We start from the raw sequence: 22,458 nt of genomic DNA, 5'->3' as shown, positions 1-22,458 counted from the left end.
CTGTGACAGAATTTACTATTTTGTATAGACAGGTGATATGGCAGGTCAGAAAAGGATTCTGTATGTCTGTGCTGACTATATTTTACAGTGCCTGATAGGTTTTTATGGAAGCCATTTGGTGATCTCATCAACAAGAAGTCTATTGTTTCATTACTATCAGATTCAGTGTGTTTGTGATTAAATCAGCAGAATGGAGAACATGAAGGGAGTGCTGTTGACTTTGCAATCATTTCCATCTGTTATAAATTTTTATCAGATGTTGGGAAACAGCAAGTAAAACTCAGAGCAAGTGTTTTATCCAACTTCCAAGGAACAGCAATATGTAATTGGCATATATTGTGCTTTTAGTTTAATCTGTCCATTTAGATATTTTAGATGTCCTATGGTGTATTGGTGTTAATAGAGTATGTAGAAAGCTATTTCTGTCATTCCTTGCATTATTTTCTTTGGAAGGCTCTGATGCTGATATAAATATTTTGGTACTTGGTAATCATGAGCACTGATGACACTATTTGTAAAATGGAGAGTCAGAGTGAGACTTGGAGAGCAAAAACTCCATTAGGCTTATGCTGCTGTCCTAAGTATCTTTGCCTCCATTGATGATGTAGGAATCTGCAAATGGAATTGGCTGGCCAGTGGCCAGTACCATTTGCCTCAGACAAGTGGGAGAGGAGTCTACCAGCAATACACATAAGCTGATTTATAATTAGATGGTCCCAAGGAATGAAGTCTTATATTTCTTCTGAAATTCATTTTTAGCGTTAATTGTTCCTGGTTTGCATGTAAATGTCTGAGATATTTTTAATGATATGAAGGTTTTTACTTCAAAGAAATTGTCCACATAAGAGTTGTGTGGTCTCATCTGAAGAGTGAAAAATATTTTACCATTTTTTTCTAAATTACTGAGATTTCACTGAGTGTGTCCTTGACTCAGATATTGGAAGTCTGCGGTATTTGTGTTTTTCCTACTCTTTTTCATGTTTCCTTCGTATCATTTTCTTTCTGAAGTGCATAGTCCCATTTTTCTCCATCTTCATGTCAGCGGCAATCTTTCATGGTGGGAATAATCTTTGACAACCTTTCTGGAGTTTCCTCTATGACTGGGTTGGTCATTTTGATGTGGGATATCCAGTTTTGTTTATAGTATTCTAAATTGAGCAACACTTGCTGTCTCTTGTAGTGCCACTATAATACTTTTTGTATTATTCTCCCTAATAAGTGTGCATTTTATGTTTATTGTTTTCCACAACTACATATTAGTATAGGTCTTCATTGAGCTGTCACTTGTAAAGTTCAGAGGCTTTTCATGAACTCATTCTGTTACTTTAGAGCTGTGTAAGGTGTGCAAGGATTTCCCTCTGCAGAGTCACCTTCAGTTTTTTAAGATAATTCAATTAGAATTTCTGAGAACCTGACTATGGCCATTTGTTCCATTCTCCATTCCTGAGTTAAAACCATGAGAAATCACCATATTTTGTCTGGGCTTGAATGAGCTCCTGATTTTGGATCTTCCAGAAATGTTTTAAAAAAACAACTTTAAAAAAAGTATTTAACTTGAAGTACTAACTTTGCCATATTGAAAGGTAATTGCTTATTCTTGTCTCAGTTTGGCTAATTTTTTTCACTGTGTGCTTTGTTTTCAATCCATTTCTCACCATTTGCTTTTTCTTTTTTAAAAGGCTCATTGTAAAGGCTTTTTGAATACCTAAAGCTGTTCACCTTGTCCATTACTCTGTTCATCCACACCTTCACCAACACATTGGAAGGAAACTACTAGATTAGTGAGACAACAGAGACTCACTGTTCAAGATGGTGTTTATTTTATTAGTTACTTAAAACTACTCACCAGAAGCTGCCGTAATGTTTACTGTGCTTTCCTTGGTCATCCCTTTTGTTCTAAAGTTGCAGTGTTTGTTACTGTCTGGTCATCCAATACAACATTGTTTTTAAGCTGAGTTAGTGGAACAACCATTCCTGAGTTCCTTCCAGAGGATGTACTTTGGAGCTTTATCACACTTTAATTGCTTAATACCTCTTCTTCTGACACCTCTGTCTGTGGTCTTGTCTCATCTTTATGTCCAAATCAGGTCAGGGTCTTAGAGAGTTATCTCCCTAGCATCTTCTTTTGCTGACACAAATCATAATTTATCTTATCAGCAGTGGTTTTGTTTTGCTTTATTATTCCTTTAATACCCTGTTGACCTAGTGACCTCTTACTTCTTTTATGTTTTCTTGGTTTAGTTAATTCAATCATTTTAGCATTAATACCTTCAGCTGTTTCCTCTTTAAAACTCATCATAGCCCTTTTTACACATTTTCTAACATATGACCTTCTACAATCTATTCTGACAGCCTTAGCTTTAGGTTTACAGATACAAAATTATTTGGTTTGAATAACCTCTTAAACCTTGTTGTTTAGTCACACTGTTTAATTCCCTGTCTTTCTTTTCCCTTTTTTGTGAGCTTTGCATTGCATCTAACACTTCTTTGGTTTACAGGAAGCATCCATGTTACTTCTAAAGCATTTATTACTTTTATCTAACTTAAGAACTTGTCTGACTTACCTGGTGAAACCACCCTTTTAAATTTGCAGAGTGACTTCTGTAGTTGGTTTGCTTCCTCTAAGATGGTAGAACAATATAATACAATGGTCCAGATTTGAAAGTAAGAATAAAGACAACAATTAGTGGCAAATAGAAAAATATATTGAATTGGCTTACTAAAAGAGATTCTGCTAAATTAACCAGTCTTTAGGTATTTCCTGAGCCAAAGTAACCTTTTTTCTAGGCTAAATGTATATGATAAAACTTAGTCTGGTTTGTTCTGAAGGAAATGGTTAAAGGAGAATATAAATTATGTTGAAAGAGCAGATATTGTTTTGCGTCGAATTTATTAGAATAGTTCTTATTTCAGGTTTTCAGTAATACTTTAAATATGAGAAAAAACTCCAAAGTTTGTTAAAAGAAGCTTGTATATAATACAAAGTTGGAAAGTAATGTTAATGAGATAGGAATAACTTAGATAGGAATATCCTGTGGAAAATTGGATGATCTCAAAAGCTTGATTGAGAGAAATATGGTGAAACTAACAGCCATAGGATCACGCAGTAAGGAACCAAAACAGGAATTCATCCTGCAAGCCATCATTCAGAAGTGACAGAGAGGAGGAGAACCTCTTAATTACAACAGCTGTGAATGACCAATGTTGTGTGCTATTACAAAAAAGAAAAAAGGCAATGCATTTCTATCAAGCATTAAGCTAGGCATTTGCAATCCAGATAGATATACTACTGATCTGGATGAGAGATGCTGGCAGTCTCCTCCAGTTTTTCTTCCAGTTTTGTTTATTTGTTTTAGTTTAACAGTGTTGCCTATCTTACATTAGCCAAAGTTAGGTTCTTCTCTTACATTGGGAAAGTTTAGGTTCTTCTCTCTGTTCCAGAACCTGCTGTGAACATAGAAATACAGATAGTGCATAAAATCAACCTTAAGCTAAAACTATGATATATGCTTTTATACATGCCCTAATGCATACATCTGCAGTTTCTGGCAATGTAACTGGTGGCTGAACAATGTAAGCAAAGGAAGTTTGTAGGGAAAGCTTATACCTTTTATTAAGCAAACTGTGGAAGCAAAATAAACTAGCTGAAGAAGAGCTCATGTGCCCTGAAACCTGTGGGGTTTTTTTCCCTCTCCATCTGTCTTACTTGTTGTAATGAAATATATTGCTTCTCGCTTAATATCTTTCTTCTTCTTGCAAAGTTTATACTTCATGCTCAGTCTGCAGGCCCTTCTGTTTTGCTAAGCTTCTCCCAACAGAGTAAAATGGTAATATTCTTCATCAGTCTCAGCCTGTGAGAATTCATTGCTCAATATTGACACTGCTGACATACAGTGTGTAGTCCAGTATGCATAATTACATTAGACTGCCAATTATCCGATCCTTTAATTATGTGATCTGCTTATTTACATGCAGGTTTATGGAAATGGAAAGACAGCAATGGTCATTCATGTAGTCTTTAATAAATATGCTAGTCCTATTAGATTTCAGCATTGAAATCTTTCAGTAGTCTTAGGTAAATTATATAAATACTGGGAATTCATCCATAAACTCTTTCAGATCAGAAGTTTTTTAAATAAAGAGTTACAGTACTAATTGCAAACTCTAATATACCAAGTACTGTTAAAGTCAAAACCAGCATTAACTGTTAGCATTAATGTTAGCACAGGTGTCTATACAGGGCCCAGCAACTATATTAAAATATTTTGTTTACAAGTTTCTAATGTCAAGACCTGCTGAATATGTCTTCCACCTTCTTTATATCATCATCTTATTTGAGATACAACTGTGATGTATGATTTGCAGAAGACAGACAGACATATGTCTGACTTCTAAACCAAAACCAGGCTGGCAAAAAGACAGTGCATATTCCAAACCCATAATTTTCGTTCTCATTTTTACAGTTGTAAAATTCTTGCAGTGCCAGAGATGAACAGTAATGTTATCCAGACAAAAATAAGATTTTGAACCTTAGAAAACTCTTAGATGTACATGCCAAATGGGGAATTTGCTATCCATTCCAAGCATTGTATGTTCTGCAGGTACGCCAAGGGGCAGAAGGGGGAATATCAGAAAAGGCTTCAAAACTGGTATTGTAGAGCAGACATTTCCCTTGATTCTTCCACGCATTCTGCAAATCAGGTAGTTGTACAAACATGACATTTTATATTGTTTCAATTTATCATTAGAGTTCTCTGTTTGGAAATACTATTTGTATTCTAACTTAGAATGGAATTCTCAGAGTATTATGCATTTTTCAGGAGTAGTAGCAGAAAAAAAATGCTATCATCTGAATAGGGATTCTTCCTCCTTGTCCCTGATATTATTAAGTTGTCTGCTTGTCAGTTCTAGAATGACCTCTCTGTATAAATCATGGCTGCTAATGATATAATAGGCATTGAAAATTATCTTTGATAAATTTAAGAAAGAGAATATGGAATGTGCTTCTTATGGAATAAATAAATTTCAGAAAAGAAAAGTGACTGCCTGTAATAGGAGGGGATTGAATATAGGACTTCTTTCCAGGCTATTAGTTTACATTATGAAGGGATAATATTGTACTGCAGCTTGATTTTTATTTTGTTTATCTAAACTAAATTAAAATCATCTATTCTGCTATGACATTAAAGTGAGCAGTGTTAAAGTACGTCAGTATTCATTTTATTTTATTAAGATGTTAAAGGATGCTGCTCATTAAAAATTGAACTTTTGTGAGAATCTTGACATGCTTTTATTATTTATAACATTTTTAAATGACTTTGTAAAATGACTGAGTATTTCTTTTTTACCAAATTAAGGATAGCCAGTTAGTAATTTTCCCCTGATGATGCTGAATAGAAAGACAGCAAAAGCAAAAGAAAGGAAATGGCCTTTAAAAAAAATAAAAACAATGTAATTATAATACCATAAAAAGTGGAAGGGAAATAACATGCTATGCCATCTAAAAATAATAATTTAATCTAATACTCATTATTACAGAAAACAGGACTTCCCTGAATTAATTCTTGTTTCAACTACAACATACGTTTTAGAAAAACACCAGGTCCAAGGATGCAGAATACACCATAATCTGTCAGTTGGTCAGTCACTGAATAGTCTTCCATTAGAAATTCACATTTATCTGAGTGAATCCTCTGACTGTGAAGCTATCTCTATACTTTTGGCACCACGTAAGCACTTAAGTTTTGGAAGAATGTGGCCTTGTTTAATATTGTTTGTACCAGGATCAGTGAATGTGTGCCAGGGTAACATCAAGGAGTTTGGGCCCCTTTAGGGGCTTAGGTGGAGTTTAGAGGGAGAGTGGTGAATACCCTGAATTGTAGTGAAGTTTAGACTGAAGTTTGGCTAAATTTGAAAGTTATAGAAGGCAAAGTTTTCAGGCCTTTTGTGATGGAAATGTAGGCATCAAATGAATTTTTTAGTATTTACTGAGCTTTGTCATCACTGGATGGGGAATATCTAAATTACAGTTTCGAATACATGCAACCACCTTTCCCTAAGTCACAGTTGAGTAAGGTACTGTGCCTCTCTAGGTGTTATTTGTGTCTGTGTATCATATATATTTTATTAGTTACAGATTTTATATCCTTAAATAAATAAAGCCAGTTATGGTTTATATACATATGTGCAGGAGCATACAAGTACAAAGAGATCTATACATATATAGAGAAAGAGGGGTGGGTTTGTGTTTGTGCATAGCAAGTATAATCATATGGTTGCTTACACCAAAGTCACAGTTAGTGTTTAATTCTGTAATCGGTTCTCTCTTCTTCTGCCAAAGTGAAGTCGAATACAGAACTTCTCCTTTTTGAATTAGGCAGTTACTTTGTAAATTCAGAAGACCCCTTATTATTTGCAGCAAGACACCTTCAGTAGATGGCACTTAGAAAAATGCTTATTCATTTAACTTAGAGTATTTGGCTACATTTCCAATTGATTTTATTCCTTATTAACTAAGTATTAATTCCTGATTTAAAATACAAAGGCAAAATAAAATAGATTTATTAGTGGTTTGGGTTTGTGTGGTGGGGTTTTGGTAGCGGGGGAGGGGCTGCAGGAGTGGCTCCTGTGAGAAGCTGCTAGAAGCTTCCCTGGCTGCAAGTCGGACCTACCGCTGGCCAAGGCCAAGCCCATCAGTGACAGCGGTAGCGCCTCTGGGAGAACAGATTTAAGAAGGGCAGCCTGCAGCGGAGAGGGGAGTGGAATGTGAGAGAACACCCTCTGCAGACAGCAAGGTCAGTGAAGAAGGAGGGGAGGAGGGGATGCCCCTGCAGCCCATGGTGAGGTGGCAGGCTGTCCCCCCCCAGCCCATGGAGGGGAGCAGGGGAGCAGATGCCCACCTTGCAGCCCCTGGAGGATCCCACGCTGGAGCAGGGGGATGTCCCCGAAGATGGCTGTGACTCCATGGGAAAGCCGGTGCTGGAGCAGTCTGTTCCTGAAGGCCTGCAGCCTGTGGAAAGGACCCACGATGGAGAAGATCATGGAGAACTGTTTTCTGTCGGAGGGACCCCATGCTGGAGCAGGGAAAGAGTGAGGAGTCCTTCCCCTGAGGAGGAAGGAGTGGCAGAGACAATGTATGATGAACTGACCCCAACCCCCAATCCCTGTTCCCGTGTGCTGCTGGTGGGGAGGAGGTAGAGAAAATTGGGAATGGAGTTGAGCCTGGGAAGGAGGGAGGGGTTGGGGGGAGGTGTTTTAAGGTTTGGGTTTATTTCCCATTATCCTTGTTTTGATTTGATTAGTGTTAAATTGATTTTGGTTTTTTCCCAAGTTGAGTCTTTTTTTTGCCCGTGACCATAACTGGTGAGTGATCCCTCCCTGTTCTTGTCTGGACCCACAAGCTTTTCTTCATATTTTCTCATCATCATCGCACTGGGAGGGAGGAGCGAGCGAGTGGCCTTGTGGTGCTTTGTTGCTGGCTGGGCTTAAACCACAACAATTAGGAAGCTGAAGCATGGAATATATGATGCTATAAAGATAATGGCAGAAAACCCTACTATTAAGATAAAAGTATATTCAAATACAAAGCTTTACTACTGGTACAGATAAAAGCTGAGAGATGGAATATCTTCTGTGGTAAAGAAGCACTACAAGTGGGTTTTGCAGGCACTTTAACCAAGCCAAAAACCAGCTGAGCTTGAATTAGTAAAATGGCCAAGGTACTGAAACTCCATACCATACCAATACTGTCATGAGTTTTTGGATCTACACTTGCTCAGAGCTCATCAGCTAAGGGCACAGTGTAGCAAGTGTGTGCTTGCTCACTTGTGGGTTAGATCCTTAGTGACAGAAGCAAGATAAGAGTTATGTTATTAACCTTTAGGCTTGCGTTCAAGCCACTACATCCCATTGCATTTCATAGGAATGGAATCTTGATCCGCCAAAATCTGCTTTCTTTCAAATTCAGTAGGAGGATTAAGGTCAAGCAGTCTCTATCAGATTGTGTGTGGAGTCTGTCCAGCCATATGGATGTCTCTAAACTTCTAGGATATTCTAACTTTATGACTTGTGACATTAATCTCTGAAACAGCCTTAGACTTAGAGTCAAGACACTTTTGTAGCTTATGTATTGAAACAATCAATGAAAATAATCTTTAACCTTGGGATCATAGAAAATAGAGGAAGATTTTCCAGACCAATACTTCTGCGTGTCTGAGGCCTACTTCACCATGAAGTACATAAAACTGCAACTAAATCATTGTGGTGGGTTGACCCCTGGCTGGATTCCAGGTGCCCACCAAAGGTGCTCTATCACTCCCCCTCCTCAGCTGAACAGGGGAGAGAAAATAGAAGGAAAGGCTCTTGGGTCAAGATAAGGACAGGGAGAGATCACTCGCCAATTACCATCATGGGCAAAACAGACTTGCCTTGGGGAAATTACTTTATTACCAATCCAATCAGAGTAGGGTAATAAGAAATAAAACCAAATCTTAAAAAACCTTCCCCCCACCCCTCCCTTCTTCCGGAGCACAGCTTCACTCCTGAATTTTTTCTACCTCCTCCCCTCCAGCTTTGCAGGGGGATGGGGAATGGGGGTTGGGGTCAGTTAATCACACATTGTCTCTGCCGCTCCTTCCTCCTCAGGGAAAGGACTCCTCACTCTTTCCCTGCTCCAGCATGGGGTCCCTCCCACAGAAGACAGTTCTCCATGAACTTCTTCAATGTGGGTCCTTCCCACAGGCTGCAGTCCTTCATGAACTGCTCCAGCGTGGGTCCTTTCCACAGGCTGCAGTCCTTCAGGCACAGACTGCTCCATCACTCGGGCATATGAACTGCACCACTCAGCTTGGTGTCATCTGCAAACTTTCTGAGGGTGCACTCGATCCTACTGTCTATGTCATTGATGAAGATATTAAACAGCACTGGTCCCAATACGGACCATTGTGTTCCTTAGTGAGTTAAAACTAAGGTAGCAAGTACACCATCAGCAGAGCCTTACACGGATGCTGGAATCCATCAGTATGTCTGATTCTGAAGTCCACATTCAAAAGTGTTGTGAAAATACTGCAGGGAGTTCTGAAGTAGACAGAAGTGATTAAAGCGAGGAGAACATCCCTTCCTTTAAAAAGAGCTATTAAAAAAGTATAAATTACATACTCCGCTAAAGAGGAGCCTGAGTGGTGACAAAGATAATAGTGTAGAGATGTTTGTTGATCTTGCATTCAAATAGTTTACTAGGAAAGCTGATGCTTCACCATGCATGGTGTCTTTAGGATGTAACTAAATTTCAGCATCAAGTTACCCAAGTTCTTGTAGCTCCTAGATTCTGGAGTTCCTGTCAGTCCTATCAAACTGACGCACAGTCCTATCAAACTGAGCCACAGTGGAACCAGAAATTCAAAGGGGTTCATAGACTTGATTTCACTAGAGATTTTCTAGATGAAACAATTTTATTTGTTCTGAGGAAGTAATCTGAAAATTCTGGAGTTGCACAGTTTTGTTCTAAAATGGTTTGTCTAGATTTTTTTCAATCTTCTGCAGAATGAATATTCTGATTTCAGTCAACTCTGATATGAGTAGCAAAAATGAATAATTCTTTTGGTATTGCTGTTTCATTCTAGTTTTAGATGTAATGGGCACTTTCGGGAGTTGTCTTTTTTCTTATGGTGCTTCTTGGAGCTAAGTCTCCTAGAGAGTTTTAGCAACGTTACTTAGAGAAAAAGAATATGATCTGTAATTCTTGTCTTTGGAAACATTCAATATATAATTTATTGTATGCATACCTGCATATAAACACACATATACACACAGTTATTTCTTTGCTTGATCTTGAATACAGAACAGATTGTTGAGACATTTATGACCATTGTGCTTGACCCTAGAATAATATAAGCCTATTGGTTAAGTTTTTTAATAGCTGTTATCTTTCAAGATGTTTCAGAAAAAGATTCTGAGGGTTATGTAGTTAAGAGATTGTAGTAATTATAGAAAAATAATTAGGCTAAACTGCTTCAGATAAAAGGTTAAAAGCTGTTGTTTACATGTAAGCTAGTGCTAGCCAGTATTTGGAAAGTTATGGCTTTCATTTACTATGAAATGTAGTTTACTTTCAAAAGCTATTAGAAAAAAAAACAAAAACACTTTAGTAGGAAATTTGGTCCATGTTGTCTAACTTTAGAAGAAATTTCTGCAGGGTGGAATCCAGCGTGGTACTTAAGCAATTTCACTGCAATGTTCTTCACAAACTGTGGAGTTAAAAGATTAGCATTTTAAAGAACGAGCTACTCTTCTGTTTTCAAAATATGACATTTAGGAAGGAAATATTTTTTTGGTTTTTATGCAACATTGGCAATGCCATTTCAGGAAGAGAAAAAGCAGTTGCATGTTGCTTGTTTGTTTTCCATTTGTGCATTTTGGCACTTCAAAATGGTAGTAAGTAGGTAAGGGAGGAGATTACACCGGTTCTGGAAGTACCTTTCTATGTTGAGGGAGGGAGGACAGCTTCCAGGCTGCAGGAAGTGGCAAGAAGAGGAAGAAGCAGGGCGCAAGAGGAGAGCCTGAAGCAGGGCGCAAGAGGAGAGCCTGCAGCTGGGACTGAGCAAGCAGTGAGATAAGCAGGGAGCAGGCAGAGCTATGCCTCTGTAGTGACAGAAACTTTCCAGGGACAGGAGGCAACTGCATAATTGGCTACAAACCAACAGCTATGTTATATGAAACCTGAGTGCAAATTTACTGCATGCAAAGACCTATGCTTCAAAGATGTAGGGGGCAGCTACAGACTAATTTGTAGTCCCTTATTTTGATTCTGCTCTACCTCATCAATTTGACATTTTCCTGTCTACAAAAAGCCAATTATTTCTAGTTCTGTTCCAGTAAATCTGACTTGTGAGGATAGCCTGGCTTTCCTATCAGCCAGTTCTTGTGGCTTCCTCTTTAACAGGCAGGCTTTTTGGATTACCTTTCTCATCAACCTAACTTGGTAAAGTGAGCCTAGGAATAAAAAACATAGGAAGTGTGGAGTCTTTAAGGAGCTAAGTATCAAAGTCCTTTATGGACCTAGTACCGATCATAGAGGGAGCTTGAAAAAACATTTTAGAATTAGGCTGTCTAGGAATTAGGACCTTCTGTGTTCTGTGTAAAAATCTCTTTCTATTAGGAAAAAAAAAGGGAGCACGGGAGGGCTGAATAGTTGTCATTGCTAGTTCGTTCTTCATTCCACAATAGCTTAAGATAACTAAGAGAAAGTGTGTCCCTCTTACAGGAAAATTTCTGATGTGCTAGGCTCTGTTACTCATAAGTGCCTTTTGTAACCCCCTCTTGCTGTGTTGCTGTCACTGCGTTCTGGCATTCTGAATATTTTAAACATATAACTTTTATTGCCATGCATGTTATTCCTCCTGTACAGCGTCTATAAGAAAATGTTGCGGTATACTACATTAGCTTGCTTACCATATTATCCCCAATTTATATAAAAGCAATGGAGTTACTTGGGTTAAAAATGTTCCTTTATCCTTTCCCTATGGTTTTCTTCTCAGGATAGAAAAGTAGAACTGTAGTCTTATGTAAAAGCTGTTAATCGGGCTTAGTGTAGCTTCTGCCACGCTGTTGAAAATTAAGACCTACTGCTGTAGTTGATTGTTTGAATGCCTTTACAATGGTAGTCTTTTTCTAGTGCTTTTCACAAGCTCTGTATTTGTGCATATGTACAAATGAAAATGTAGTTCAGAAGAAGTCATCACCCCACAAGTCTTCGCTTAAAAAGCTGTTGTGCTGTGAGTAATGCTGTTACAGATGAGAACTGAGATACATAAAACAGCTGCAGGGAGGTGCTTACACGCCACATTCCTGCGTTATAGTAATTTCTGCTATTCATTGATTTTGATAAATACTGAATCAATCAGAACTTAATTTTTTTTTTTAAAAAGAAGTGGGAAATACAGATTCTAACACCAGAAAAACTTGAAACGGGTATCAGTTCTTTTCTACTGGTAGCCATTAGACTGGCACAAATAGGCATGAGCTAAAATTCAAGAAATTCCATTTAAACACACAAAAGAGCTTTTTTGCATTGAGCGAGGTTAAGCAGTGGTTGCCTGGAGATGTTGTGGTGTCTCCATCTTTGCATATTCAAAACCTGACCAGGCAATGCTCTCTGCAACCTACTCTGGCCCTGCTTTTAGCAGGGGAGCTGGACTGGCTGATCTTCAGAGGTCCCTTCGAACCTGTGATTCTATGAAGACAAATATTTCATGTGATATTGGCACAATGACTTGCAAATTTTGGTTTCTTTCTAGTGTTATCACCTGATCATTTTTTTAAATTTGTAAAATGAAATTAATTTTCATATTTAATAATTTATGCTTACATACATGTAATGTCTTTGTCATTTAAGAACTACATTGCCTGTCCATCTAAGAAATCCAGGATGCTAAGATTTATTACTTCAATAAATGGAATTTTATAACACATGTAATATTTATTTGGTAGTGGCTCTGTTTGAAATTCTCTTTGTGTGGTTCTCATGGTTAAATATTACAATGTTAAATTAAAAATACAAATGGGGATTCTTTATTTTATTATTCATGTCCTTGACATTTCTAATGGGATCTTCAAATAAGTCATGTGTTATGTTCTTTTGTCATTTCTGCTAATGAAAATACGAACTTTCTTAGCTTCTAATAGATTTTTAATCCATGTTCCTAGCATCAGTGAGTCAGTACCTTCCCAATTTTATATCAGAGATTTACTGCCCATTAACTTTGATTCTGTTTCTCCTGAGTGGCTTTACATTCCCAGAAGATTAAATTCTTGTAAATATTTGTCTCTTTGCAGTGAGGAGCTACGGAAAGAAGCGCGACAGCTGAAGCGTGAACTGCTGGAAGCAAAGCAGAAAAAAGAAGAAAGAGCTTTAAAAACCAAAGAAAAGGAAGGTAAGAGTATGTTATAGCAGGTGTTGTGTAGATCTCCAGACAACATTCAAGTTTTAAAGTTTTTTAGTAGTTTTGTGTTTCATGTGGATTGTTGCAATATAGATTTTTTTTCCAAGAAAATTATTTTTCCTTAAGAATGGTAGTAATGTAAGGATGCCAGTATATAAATAAAATTGTACAGGTACCATTCATTCTTTCAAACAAGGTAGTATTTGTCCTTCTAAATGTTCTTTAGTTACATCTGTGTAATTGGGCAAGCTTCTGGATTTGAAATACCATGGCATGTGATTGAATTCTTTGGTGGGGACATACCTGTTCTGACCTTTGACTTGGAAAGTCTTCTTGACATTCCAACTTGGGAAGGTACTTAAATGCAGATGGTTAACTTTGAACTCAAAGCTACTGACTTCAAACTTTTATGCATCTTATGACACCAGTGGAACTCAAATTCAGAAAGTCAGTTCCATGTTTATTTTCTATAAACGTTAGCAAAATGGGATCTTCAGATGACCGCTTCTTTGTCAGACAAATCTTATATTCTATTCCTGTCTAAATGTGCATAAACCGCTGAGTTTATAATAGCATCTAAGGTGCATGTTTTAGTGCAGGTGGATGTAACACCCTTTATTAGCTGAAATGAAGAAAAAAAAGACTGGTTTTTAAGCACTGTGGAGTTGCTGGACACATTTCTGGAGTGGATTCTTAGTCCAGTTCTCAAAATACCATATGAAATCTGGAAGAAAATATAAAATTATTCAGAAAAATTTCCAGATGACACACAATTTAGAAGAGTGGTAGAAAGTATAACATCATTTTTAGAAAAATTCATGGACTCTCTTGAATAACAGGTGAGCTTGATCAGCAACCAGTTTGGCAAAAAAAAAAACCCCACAGTATCTTGAACTTGTATATGAAATCTGGCACCAAATTTTACAAAGTAGTGGCTCTGAAAAAGTTCTAGGAATTATGCTCAATCCCTGAATGAATATATCATTGGCAAGGTAATGAATGCTGTCACAGGCCATGTAAAAAAAGAACTGCAAGCAGAAGTGTAGAAAAGGTAAAGAGTAGTCCTTATGTACATATATGATAAATTACATTGAATAGTAACATACATGGCAGTTGTAATACTATCGCTTAAACATTATCCCTGTTCTGGTGCCAGTTAAGTCAGAGGACTTATTGCAGAGTAATTTGAGTAAATCAATCTTTACGGTGACAGACTAAAGTAATACTTGGACAATACTCATAGATACTACTATGGTACAGTTTTGAAGGATACCTTTAACTCAAGGAAAGGGAGCTTATATACCAGAGTTGTTGGTTTTTTTACTTTCTTTGATGTAAATAGCAGGTAGGAGATAAACCTGTTGAAAATCTGTAGGTAACAGCTAATGGTGAAAATAATCTTGAATAATCTTGGTTTTCCTTTTCGTGATTACTCTCAGAACACAGGAAGGGGTCTGTTCCAGTACCTGTTGAGAAAGATACATGCAGGAAAGAACCTATTCAACAAGTTCTTGGAGTACCTAACTAAAAATTCTAAAAATAAACACACTCTAAAATTTAAGACAAAATTAAAAAGATATTAAATGAGATGCAAATGGTGAAGGGCAAAATTACTAATAAAAATACAGTAACAGGAGATGAATGAGCAAGAAGAGAGTTGGTTGTCTTTGACTAAAGAGGAAATGAGCTTGAACGCTTGTTGCCACTGTCTTTAGCATAGCAGTCAACTTTGCTCATATGGTTACATATGATCAGTGACGTAGAAGGAAGGGTTCAGATACAGAATAAGCAACTAGAGACCACTTGGATAAATTAGGTGCATTAAAATCATTTGAACTTAATGGCATTCACTGAAGCATATTAGGGAGTTGGCTAAAGCAGTCTGAGAGACATTAACGTTAACAAAAAGTTAACAAAATGCTTTAAGAGAATTGTTTGTAATCAAAATGGCAAGCAGGATTCCTGGGAATCTGTTTATTAGTGATCTGGAGAAAACAGATTACCTTTATTAAATTTGCAGACTAAAAAAATACATGGGACAGGGAAGGGGAAGATGAAAGAAAAAAAGAAAGAAAAATGCAAACTTATGTGATAAGGTTGCATTTTCACATGCAGTTGTTTAAGTGAAGAGCTGAGTGGCTCACTCTCTTTCCACCAGTCCATGTTGGAGCTTTTACTGATGTGATTCAGTTTAAATCAGAAGAAAAGTGTTCCTGCTTTTCTTTGGTAGAAGAGTTTTGTGCTGGGTTCATAGATTGAGTCAGTTCATAGAAGCTAAAAGCCAGGTCAAAGTAAACAAAATACGTTTACCTTGGGAGATCTTGAGGAAAAAAAATCATTATAGTAAGTGATTAGTATGTCTCTCGCAAATTAGGAGTTGCACAAACACAAGATGTTAGGTAGCACTTAGGCAGCTTAAAATCTAGGAAACATAATAAGTACAAAGCTGAGAGCAAGTTGATAGTGCCATGCATTTGAAAAAGACAAAAGTGTACTGTAAAACGTATAAAATGGGCTGTTGTATACAAGACAGACTCATTTTCTCTTCCACCTGAGCAGGTCTTCAGTCTGAATCCTTGGGTCACGTTTGGTGATTGCACTTGAAAAAAAGGTACAAGGCATTTTAGGGGAGTACAGAGGAGAGCAACAAAGGTGACTGATGATCTGGAAAGCATAATATTTGAAGATTGTAAGAATTGGGGCTGTTTAGTTTAGAGAAGAGATGACTTTGTAAAAGGGGACATATTAATGATCATCAAGAATGTCAAAGGCTACCATGGAGAGGAAATTATCCTGTGTAATCCCTGTGGAGAGGACAAGAGATAATAGGCTTCTGTTGCAGCTAAAAAGATATAGGTTGAATGTCAGGGAAAACTTCCTAAACATAACTATTGAAATAGATGACCTACAGAATGGAACTTTTTAATAGCAGATTAGGCAAATACTTCCTAGGACTGATGTAGAAAAGGTTGATCCTGCCTTTTGGGAGGGATGGGCTTAGATGTTCTGTTTTTCAAGATTCTGTGAAGCACAATTTAATCAAAAGAAAGGTAAGATGTGACCTGGAAGAAGGTTTTGATGGGGAGGAGAAACTAAGCATCTTGTTAATGGTGATAGTAGTTAGGTGGAAGCATTACCAAAAGCATTGTATTTACCATCACTGTGAGTCTTTAAATCAAGCAGTTAAAATAAAGGCTTGGTTGTAGGTCTTCCAAAATAATTCAGTAAAGCAGTACTCTCTTTACATTTTGCTTTCTCTTCAAATAACTTATTCTGGTTATCTTGTGAGTTATTTTGTCTGTACCCTGAAAAGAGAAAATCAGTGTCCTGATGTTTCCCTTTTTGAGGAAGTCTTGCACAAAGAAACGTAATTCACTGTATGATCAAAGAAAGTAAAAAATTTTCTGGTGATAGAGAAGCTACCATTACAAACTCCACACCCAAAGAATAAATGCAAAAAACTCATTAAACGTAATTGGTGTGTTCTTGAAGAAGAGGAAACTGTTCCTACATTTAGCTAGAATGAATGTGTAGTGCTTAAAGGTGATGACTGAAAGGCAAATGGGAGGTTTACTGTATAACTGGCATATAGTTTGGGTTATGAAGGATTCTGGATTAAGTATAAGAACAGCTTTAATTAAGAGATGAGTTTATGATGCCAGGCATTTAAAAGTGATCAAAACACTATTGTGAAATATCAGAATTTAATGAGCATTGTCACATGGTGTTTTCATTAGACATTTAATTGAAAAATACATTAGTGGTCCTCTGTCTAGCTGTAGATGCATATTGACACTAGTAGCATAAAATAGCCATAAAGTTGCCATAAATACCATGTATTTTGACACCAGAATTTAGTGAGAACAATATAAAAATATTTAAAATGTTAATCATTGAGGAAAAGCATGTCAACAAAATATGTAGATGTGATCATATTCTCCTCTGTGAATAGCTAGTTTTGCCAAAATGGATGGCCCTGTAGGATAACCGCAAATAGTCTTTGGGAAAAGGTTTTTTTTACAAATAAATAAAATTTGTAATCTCCCATTCCTGCTTCTAAGGGATTTCTGTTGTGTCTAATAAAATCCATATATTAATAGCTACGTAAATAATCAAAACTTTTTTGGTTTTCTTCATCCATGCTCTAAAATTTTTTCTACCTCTAAATCCTTTTCCAGCTCTCAGTTTGGGTATTTTCTCAGAGACAGCAGCAATCAGAACAGAACAAGGTAGAGACTCAAGCTTAAGTAAACTTTTTTAACCTGTCCTTAAAAGTTCAAAAGTCAGATTGTCTTTCCTAATTTATCAGGACAACAGCTCACTTGGCAGTATTGCCAAAATTCAGACTAAGAGGGAGGAAGAATTTAAAACATGGGGTAAATATCTTTGCAGCATTTTACAGGTCACATTGTGTAGGTCATTTGAAGTTTCATTTACTGTCATCAGTAACTAGATTATTTAGTAAAGAAATAGATTTGTTTATATTTATTTATAAATATATATTTATTTATATGTTATGTTTTATTTCAGTAAATAAACTTACTGTCTAAATTTGTTTAGTAAAGAAGCTTTCTGTCTTTACGGAATCAAGAATAACAATAGCATATTCTGTGCCTTGGGATGCTGGGTCCACATTTGTGACATATAGGAAAAACTAAGATTCTAAAAGTAATTTTTTGATTTTTCCAGGAAAAGGAAAGTTTTGTTTTTCTTATTTAAAAGTAAGTGAAATGTATCAAAGTATCAGCTACACCAGAATCCACTTGATGTTCTCAAACATTAACACTTGATGAATGAGTAAAAGTAACATGCTTAAATTATTTGTAATACAAAAACAATGAGGTGATGAAACTATCTTCACATTTTGCTGTTGGCTGCCTTTGTCTCAACTTCAGCTGATGTCAAAAAGTACCAAAATGCTGGCAGCATCATCTGGCACTTGCTAAATATCTCTTCCTATAATGGTCTTTCTGATTAGTTACTATGATTTCTATAAAGTTTGTTAGTATGAAGTTTAAAATGGTCAATTTTCAGTTCTGGATTCTACCCACTGCATTTTGGAAATCATTCTCCAGATGTCCTTCACAAGCCTATCAATTTGTTTTCATTTGAATTGTACCAAATTTCTCATCTGTATAGAAAGAACAAGTACAGTTGCATGATAGGTATGTTTCTGGTAAAGGATGAAAGAACTTGAAACTTCAAGAATACCTGGGGAAAGTTGAAATTTTAATAGGAATTTTAAGTAAAAGGTTACATCTGCATTAGTGTTTTACCACAGACCAGATGCGCACTTTTGGATGAAGCCATGCTGGAAGATGCATTCCAGGAGCACATCTGATGAGCTCCAACTGGTAGTCTAAAATAGAACAGCCCCCAAAATAATAGTAAGCATATCAGGGCCTCAGCATAACAGTTTTGCTTCTGTTTCATCATGTTGTTGGGTAATATTGAAGTACCCAAAGTTTTCCTGTCTTTTGTGAATTTCAGCTTTATAACTAGAGGTGACCCAAAGACACAAAAGTGATCCAGAGCTAACTGCCTAAATTTTTAAAATATTTGAGTCTATTTGCACTTATGACAGCTTTCATTTTCATCATGGTTTGTATGGAGATAAAAGCAGTTTTCTGAAGTTTCCCTTTTTTACTCTAACCAGCTACTCATATTTTTTCTTTAAAGTCTGTTGGAACATTGGAGTTCTGAAGCATCAGCTTTGAAGAAGATACAGATTAAAATTTAGAATATATGTTAGAAAGATTAAGTAGCAGCTTGTGACTGCTAACCTAATAATACTGCTGTCTTGTAGTGATGTTGGAATAGTAATTTAAGAAGCATAATTTCTTTGAGCAAAGGCCTCCAAACTTTCTCAATAATATTAATTGTGAAAACACTTAGAGTCGTAAATATTTGTAAGTTTTTATAAAACTAGCATGGTGTTGTATCTTAGACTTCACTTTGGTCTGTATAACGTCACCTTACTGTATTGTACTTTATGGTTGCTGTATTACCAAAATTGAAACAGGACTGAGTATTTACACTGGATCTTATGACTATTGAAAGAACGTTGTTAGAAAACTATGAATTTATTAGTTGTCAAGAAACAAAAGTAAATGTCATTAAATACTAGATTCTAGTCCAGGAAATACTAGACTGGTGAAAGGAAGGAAAGGTGTGGAAAATGTCATTGAAAATAAATTGAGAGTCGTGTTGGGATGTTAAAAAATTATTTCCTTAGTATTAAGGAAAAATAATTTCACGCACAAACTCATAAAATAAAGAAACTAGGAAAGCCACAATAGTGAAAGATATTTCAGGTTTGTACTAGAAAACAAACTGAACATGAATTTACACTGTGATGTGGCTGTGATTGTGTGGTTGTTGCTACAACGGCATTAACTGTAAAAGCACAGTTGTATTATTGCACTTGGTTCCAAGTATTGTACCACCAAAAAAGATACTGAAAAATTGGATACAAATGGACAAAACCCCCCAAACTGGCAGAACACTAGGTGAACTAATTTATTAGGAGATACTTGAAGATATGTCTAATTTTGGTAGGGAGTGGGATGGAAGGGTGGAATCTTAAGTATTCCAAGATGGTAAGTGAAAGCAGTGAAGGATACCTTTACTGTGAAACAGCCATTTACAACTGAAGAATAACAGAAGAGATTTTAGAAACACTTTAGTTTGAATATAATGAAATCTAACAGCAGTAAAACAGTGTTGTACCTGAGCACGTAATTTCACCCCAAAGTTAAAAGCATTTATTATATCTCACTTAGTTCACTTAGTAATTTTTTGTTTATTGGCCTGAATTTTCATCAGTGCAATAGAGCTGTCAACATGCAAGACAGTCTGCTAAATGTATAACAGTTTACCTATTCCACATTAGTTTACATATAAGAATTGCATATATTTAAAACAGACTACTATCAGGAAATTAATGTGTATGTAGCAGAAGATTTTTCTGTTGTTCTCTCTGTCCTCTTGGGGATGTGGGATGGAGAGTGAGTTGTGTCATGCGGTATCAGGTATGTCTATGGAGATGGTGCAGACACTTGTAAAGTGTCTGCCTATGCTCTGAGCTGGCTGCATTAGGAAAAAATGCTAGTTCAGAGGCTGTGTAACTGCATTAATATGATTCTGTGCTTGATTAATAAATACTGCATCTCAGCCAAAACACAGGAGGAGAAAATAGCAGGAGAAATTCACTGAAGACCATAGAACTGTGAGAATAAGGTTTAGGTCATACTGGACTTTTTGTAGGATCGGGGCTAATTCTGAGAGGACGCTAATGAATGGGTGGCAGCACGACACATCTATTTTACATCCACTGGCAGATCTTTATTAGTATTGGTGTCACATTTAGTATCACTACTTCAAATTGTTCATGATACATATTATGCCTACCTGATTTTTTTCTGTTTTCAGATATTAGATTAATTAAGGAAGATTGGGGGTTGAAAATTTAGGTGTTTACATTGTTTCAAGAGGACAGAAAATAAAACTAATTCCCTCCATACAGGTTTGATTATAACCAGCCTTCCAATTTGTGAATAAGATTGTTGACTATGCCAGACTGCTGTCAAGACCTTACTTTAAATCAGATGTTTTTCTTTTATGTGACATTTGCTGTAGTGGTGCCAGAAATTACATCAAACACTATAATTTGAGTGCTGAATTACTTCAGCATTTTGAAGAACTTAATCAAATATTTGAAAAAGATACACTTTTCAAAGTTCTATAGTGTAAACCTGTGAATATACTTCAGTAAAGTTTGCTTTAGACCAATACCATCTGCCCAGTTGTTTAACTATATGTTGGTTTTAAATAGTAGTAGTATTTAAGAAGTAGTATTATAGTTTTTCTTGTTAGAACATTTTTGTAAACTGTCTGATAATCTGTGGATTACGAAATTTAATTGTCACACATGAGAAAACAGAAAAGCTACAAAATAGTATCTGAGCAGAGAAACCTAACTAATGTAAAAAACAACATTCAAGTCTAAGAATTCTACTGAGGCGTGAAGTATTTTCTGGTTTGTTTTTAATTGTAGTATGGTAATCAAATGATTGAAGTGTTCAGAAAACTCTCAAAATTTAGCAAGGATGCCAATTTAAGATTATGTTTTATTTGTGTTTTATTATTAAGTTTGGGTAATATCAGTGACACTTAAAGATTTAAGTCCTGTCTTACATGGAAAGATGCTTTCTTGAAGTCTGAGGCTTTAACAGAATTGTGCACCCTTGACAACATAATGAAAACAACAAAATCCAAATTTTGGTGGTTTAGGAATTATGCAGCATAAACACATTAAGTATGAAGATGTTGCAGTATATACAGCATAGCTGCATTGTATTGAAGTATGCATCTTGAGTGTGTCACTTTTGCAAACCCTTATGTTTTCTTCCACTATTTAAATTTTTTTTCTCATGTAATTTCATAAAATAATACCCAGCATCCCTATTCAGTCTCTTCCCTGCTAAAGTGAATGCTTTTTCCTCTTGTCTCTTTGTCTGCAAAAGAAAAGAGGACAAAATCCTCACTATAAGCCAGTTTTTATTTTAGTAGTAATCTTAAGCATGTGCTCAAAATCAAATGACATTAGAAAATTAACCACATTTTAGACTGGGACTATGTGCCTAAAAGCTACCAAAGTTCAGAAGAGATTCACTAAAAACTTCCACTACACATATTAAAGTTTACGCTGTTTTACAAATCAGTGGGCCCTGCTCTTTCAAAGAAATGTTTTGAAGCTCTAGGAATTACTTCTAAGATTTTATTATTTGAGTTGGCTAAATGAACTAGTAAGTTTGCTCTAGAACTGTTGTTTCTTTCACTGTAGCACAGTAATCAGTCCAACCCTGGAAGCTCATTCTATAAGCAAATCTATTTAGTTATTCACAGTTACTAAATATTTCCTGACTCTTACCTAACTTGTAAGCAAACAGTGGCTCTTCAGGAACTTAGGCAGGCCAGAGCTATAGTAACAGTAACTGAATAGTAGCTAGAGGTGCAAAGAAAACCACAACTAGAAGTAGTCCTAAACAAAAATATACTGGAGAGTGTTATAAATTCTTTCAAGCATAACATTATTTCATACTGTATTTTCTGGTATATTCATTTTTATACTACTTTACAGTAAGTTAATGTTTTTATTTTCATAGACATAGTATTTAATGCTGGAAGAAAATTTTTTTCCTGGATTCTGGAAGAAGTGTGTTACCTGTTACTCCTTACTGTAGGAGGTGACTTTATGTTCTCCATCTGTCACTTCTGATAGGAATTCTATTTTAATTCATGAAATATTAAGGCATATCAGAATTTCTTTTGTAATTCGTAAGGGGTTTGTTTGGTTTAGAACAAAAGTAGTTTTTCTTTTCAAGATTTGAATCTCATTAAGATTTTTAAAACCAGTACTGCATATCTCCATAATTCCAGAAGAATGCAATATAAACTGAATATTGATGAATAGCTGAAAGTGGAATGTACCACACAAATCCAGTAATGTGTTTTAGGC

The 22,458-nt window shown here is 36.1% G+C and overlaps 1 protein-coding gene across 3 annotated transcripts in view; it reads left to right on the top strand.

Moving 5' to 3' along the window:
• CWC27 (CWC27 spliceosome associated cyclophilin) overlaps positions 1 to 22,458 on the top strand; it is a 119,120-nt gene that overhangs the window by 71,243 nt on the left and 25,419 nt on the right. For all 3 annotated transcript variants that reach the window (XR_005931524.1, XR_003921823.2, XM_030003777.1), the window contains exon 11: positions 12,832 to 12,929. Coding sequence is in view for 1 of the 3 variants with exons in the window: in XM_030003777.1 (XP_029859637.1) it covers positions 12,832 to 12,929 (98 nt within the window). In the remaining 2 variants the exon portion in view is untranslated. The remainder of the gene's footprint in view (positions 1 to 12,831; positions 12,930 to 22,458) is intronic.

This window comes from Aquila chrysaetos, chromosome Z (assembly GCF_900496995.4).
Source record: "Aquila chrysaetos chrysaetos chromosome Z, bAquChr1.4, whole genome shotgun sequence".
NCBI lineage: Eukaryota > Metazoa > Chordata > Aves > Accipitriformes > Accipitridae > Aquila > Aquila chrysaetos.
Note: the sequence above shows the minus strand (reverse complement) of the source record. Positions and strands in the feature narration are given on the sequence as shown.